Source organism: Bidens hawaiensis, unplaced genomic scaffold, assembly GCF_021521415.1.
Source record: "Bidens hawaiensis isolate Kalapana, Puna unplaced genomic scaffold, B.hawaiensis_p1.1 tig00059344_1, whole genome shotgun sequence".
NCBI lineage: Eukaryota > Viridiplantae > Streptophyta > Magnoliopsida > Asterales > Asteraceae > Bidens > Bidens hawaiensis.
Genome location: NW_027506440.1, coordinates 36,164 through 41,425, shown reverse-complemented (window position 1 = coordinate 41,425; position 5,262 = coordinate 36,164). Strand labels below are relative to the sequence as shown.

At 34.3% G+C, this 5,262-nt stretch overlaps 1 protein-coding gene across 1 annotated transcript; it reads right to left on the bottom strand.

The window, feature by feature from the left end:
* Positions 1-968: 968 nt before the first annotated feature.
* LOC143617850 (protein MICRORCHIDIA 7-like) lies at positions 969-4,853 on the bottom strand. Its single transcript, XM_077090270.1, has 19 exons — positions 4,652-4,853; positions 4,377-4,451; positions 4,232-4,266; positions 4,067-4,148; positions 3,793-3,885; positions 3,628-3,712; positions 3,462-3,537; positions 3,219-3,347; positions 3,039-3,137; positions 2,837-2,938; positions 2,615-2,773; positions 2,431-2,529; positions 2,297-2,348; positions 2,103-2,214; positions 1,769-2,030; positions 1,488-1,567; positions 1,319-1,400; positions 1,124-1,246; positions 969-1,028 (listed from the first exon to the last, which is right to left on the bottom strand). Exons 1-19 carry the CDS (start codon positions 4,851-4,853, stop codon positions 969-971), a joined length of 2,007 nt encoding a protein of 668 aa, XP_076946385.1.
* Positions 4,854-5,262: the final 409 nt, after the last annotated feature.

Genomic DNA, 5,262 nt, shown 5'->3' with positions numbered 1-5,262 from the left:
AAAACTAAGGAACAAATAACCTTTTCAGTCAACAGAACAACAAACAGACAGGGTGTTTACAGGTTGGATATACAATCGGTTGAGGGGGTCGACTGTGTGGACGGCCCAACCATGGAGTCATTTTGTGAAGCAACCTTAATAATAGGGAGCTCAAGCTCAAGCTGGCTACCTGGTTGCAATGTCCCCGCGGTATCAACCTCATCTAAGGAGATCACAGTCAAGTCAAGGACATCTTCATCTAATCTTTGTGTTTTTAGTGTAAGTGCACTCACTTACACACCACCTAAAAGGAACTCAACACTTTGTGGCCCCCAACAACTATTTGATTCTTCAAAGTTCTTCCTCCCTTATTTTCCATGGCCATCTCTACCACCATTGCCACCTCTTCCTCCATTTCACTTCCCTCCAATGCCTCAATTACCACCATTACCGCCTTTCCCTCAATTACCACCTTTGCCACCATTACCGCCTTTCCCTCAATTACCGCCTTTTGCACCATTGCCGCCAGTGTTGACTCCGTCTGGTCCTCCACCTCCAGTCATTCCAAGAACTTGGATACCATTTCCCATTCCACCACCGCCACCTGGATTCGACCTAAGAGATCCAAGAACATGGTTTCCTCCATCTCCTAACCAACCTTAGCCATTTGTACATATAAAGATTGTTGTATAATGTATTTATTCATCAGTATATGTATAATGTACTGTATAATGCTTACACAATCAATATGTGTATATGTATAATTATGTATTTATTCATCAGATTAATATATAATATATAATATGTATTTAATTTTAATATGTAATATGTATTATATAATATATAATATGTACATCCATGCTTGAATTTGGTCAACTATATAATATGTATTTAATTTTATAATAAATCCATGAATCAAAGTACATAGCTAGGTAAAATGTTTTAAAGTACGTGAAATACAAATCGAAAAATGCCCGTTGCCAAATCAACTAATGATTCTGCTTCTCTTCAGCCAATTTTGTTTGCTTGCGTAACTCTTCATGGGCCTCCTACAAAAACCAGCATGAGATAAGGAGTTAGTAATCCGTACTCCCTTTAATAAACATATGATCTTAAACTTTAAAAATAAGGTTTCCGTGATTACCATCAACTTGTTCCTCAAATTCTCTTCCATTTCATCACGTCGCTGTCTTTCTTCGGAAAATATGTCAATAAGGTTTGCTTGTTCTTGATCCAACTTTTCTATTGTTTCTTTTGCCTTGAGTACCTGTGAATAGCAATCAACTAGCCATTAATTATCCATATATCTTCTGATATTTATGTACCTCCAAAGACATACTTCATTTTCAAGCAAAGCGTTCTTGTCTCTCTCAGACCGCAGATCAAGTAACAAGTTATTAATCATCATGCTGTCGCTGGTACTCTCTAATCTGAAAAATAATTACACCCACCTTAATTAATTATTAGCAGGTAACTAATAAAGATTTTGATTTAACAAATTGCTCAACCTATACCTCTGCCTAAGTTCAAGATTCTCTTCCCTCAATTTGGCTATTATGTAGCTGCTGTCTTCATTTTCATTTGTTGCCTGCTTAATTACAAACCAAGTAATTGTTACGACAATTTACAAACTGTTAATAAGTGTTTTTTTTTACTAGCAGAAAACAACAATGATATCCTGAAACTTATCTAGAAGGGATATTATGAAATTAATAATATATAGGGCTATAAATCTAGCTAGCAAATATTTATATATATATATATATGTGTGTGTACACAAACATCTCACCTGATGTGAAGGCAAGTTACTGGTGGTTTCTTTTGATGCTTTCAATGAAGTTGAGAATTTAGACCGACTTTTTCTTACAGTACTTGTATAGACTTCTTCATCATCATGTGCCGGTTTTGATGCTTCATGGTGGCTCATTTTACCTTCATTAGAGTCTGTTCCCGTTGAAGCATTCGGTATATCTTTTATTAATGGTTTACATTTAGTAACTGAAGCAACCTTGCAACGTCTAGCATAGCCAATTTCTTGGCAATTTGTAGTCCTAAATAAAATTAAAAGTCAGCAAAATCTGGTTCAACATCATTAAGAAACAAATAAGATTAAGAAAACAAACCAGTATTTCTTCTGTATCACAATTAATCGGTTCTCAAGTCTTGAAAGTACAGGTGTGCGTTCAAACTCCTGCTTATCATGAGCCGGTTCAACAAAATCAGCTTCTAATACACCTGTTCATTTATACATATAACAAGTGTCATACTCCTTAATTAGATATACGAATAAAATTTCAAACAACATGACTTAAAATACCTATAACTCCGCGACCATCACTTCCAGCAGCATTCCAAACCCTCCAAAATGGCTGCCAAGTTCACACAAAACGTAAGTGGTATAAAACCTAAAAAAAATCAGAATCCTGAAACAAAAATCCATTAAATGAAAACCTTAATGAGTCTATTCTTGTGATAAACATTAAACCCTTGAACATCAATATGATCTTTCGCATCTTTCACAAAGCCAAGAGTGACTTCAGTACTCATCTGCTGCAAATTAAACAAAATGAATTAATACAGAAAGAATGTGGCAAAGAAAATCTGAAACATTTGGTTAATTAGTTAGAGTAGATACATTTTGATCTTTCTTTGTTGTCCCATCAGCAGTTGGTTTATACATAACCTTCTGAGTCAGCATCATATCATCAATTATATTATGATGGTTGACATCTTTTCCACGGAGGATAATTCTAAACCCGTTTGGAAGATTCAAGTATAAAATTGCTGCATAACTCTGGAAAAATGTAAAATATGATTAGCAACAATTAAGTAAGTTAATCATGAGTGAAGTGCTTACTCTTAAAGAGTGGCGGTAGGTTAAGAAAAATGTAGAATTGGGGTAATCTTTCGCCATCTCTATCTTCTTTGGATCTCTATTGACCCCCCTAATTTGGATGTCCTGATAATTAAAACATATATGAGTAGTTATATATATAAAAATCATTTAACAGTAAGAAACAACACAAAATTGCAGGTAATGGAAAGGTATATATGCATACATCTTTATTAGTATCAAAATCAAGCTCTAACTGCCCTTCTTCATCCTCCCAAAGACTGTATATGACAATGCGGGTTCCTTGATCCTTAAGAAACTCAAACTACAGTAAAAACAAATATTTGAGACGCATTTTATTTAAGTAGCTAACTAAACATTCATAGAATGTGTAAGCCAACATTACCTGTTGCAGAAGACGTTCTTCACTCGAGTATGGAGACCAACTAACAATTGTCTCCATGTTTCTTTCCCAGTCAGCTTGTGATGATTTCACCATCATTCCCCACTCTTCTCCTCTTTTCTCAAAATCAATCTAATATCAAGTAAATAATAGATAAGGCTACACTCTAATTGTTTGTTGGGTGAATGCATAAAACAAACTAATATGATAAAGTGTTACAATATATTTTTTTTTTAAAAAAAGTACCATTGGAACAACTATATCTTCCTTCCCAGTTTCCATTAAAAATGTGTATGATAGCATGCCTATACTTTGAGTTGGTCTGAGAAAGAAACAGCAAATTAAGTTTAGCTATACACAATAAGGTTGACATCAAGAAAGAAATAAAAATATAAAAATGTAATGTGTGTACCTGCTACCATCTTTTCCTGGGCAACGCGTAAATACTAAAACATCTGCTCCAAGCCTCATTGTGCTTGTCTTGAAGCCGTTCCCATCTAAAGACAATACTCTTTAATTAGTAAATGATACTTATTATATGCATGTATGTATGCGCGTGAAGTGCGGAGTTACTCACATTGACCTATGGTGTTGGCCACTTTGCTTTTTACAGAGTAACCAAGAGACATGCACCTCCTCAATGTCTCAGGAGTCATTCCACCACCGTTATCTGTCATCATACATAACAACAATTCATGACTCTTGAGGGAAGAACATACAAAGACTGGTATGCATTCAAGTTAAAAAACAAACTCTATATATTAGAAAATTAACCATGCTAAATTACCATAGAACAATCGCATTATAAAAATTATGACTGATAAATATGAAAGAGGCTGCGCGGTATATACCTTCAACCAGCAACATCTTGTTGTGAGTGTCTATTTGATTATCCAGCACATCTACATTAACATAAGTAGCTCCAGTGCGCACCTGAGCAGAATGGTACTTATTAATAAAGTACTTTCATATATATACAAAAGCAAACATAAAGAATTTCAGTTATTAATCCTTACCTCGTCCAAAGAATTGTCAAGAAGCTCAGCAAAAGCTAAAAGTGAAAAATAAAAAATCAGTCATGTTATAGAACTCCAATATTCCTTTCAATTTCAAATCCAATATATATAACAATATTATTAAGAATGAATTAGTTATATGTACCTCCGAGTGCCCACTTGTGACTAGTAGCATTTGAATGCAAGAACCTGGGATGAACCCTTAGGTGATCCATGCCATCTGAACAAACAAAAAGTACAAATAAATCACATAGTACTTGACCGACAATCCAATTAATAGATATATAACGTACAAAGCAAAAATATACTAAAGTAATTGTATGTGCATAAAGAATTGATCATGATACTTGTTATTAAAACTAAGACACAACATATATATTAAAGAAAAGAATGTGTGTGTGTGTGGGTGTGTGTATACACCTGCTGGGTGTGATAGGGATTGATTATTATTGAGAGGAGGCTCATAATCCCCAGCCTTCCAGAACTGTTTGCACATAGCCTTTTGAGGTTCAAGAAATCCATGTTGATCTACTACACATTCGACTTTAGGTTTTTTACACGGCCTGCCGACGTCTGATAGTTGAGTACGAAAGAAACTACTCTCATGCTCATCGATTGCCATATTACCTGTCGACTCTTCACTTGTCGATTGGTTCATGTTCATGGTTAAACCTTACGATACTCTAAACCAACGAACGAGGGTTTGCAAAAAAGGCGGGAGTTATCTTCGCAAAACAAAACAAAACAAAACAAAAGAATAGAATAGAATAGAATTATGTTGATGATACTTCACAACCCCTATTATATATAGATCATGCTTTCTACTTTTCCGATTTTCTCTCTTTTCAAATCTTTAGCAAAATATATTTGTTAAAAATTGGACTCTTTATTCTTTTAAATAAATATTAAGAAAATAATCTGTCTCTTCTATTAAAACAATAAATTTTTTTCACATGTCATTCAATTGGACCTCCAAATACATAAACAAGTTTCAATTTTTACAATTTTCTCTTCATGAATGATAAAATGAA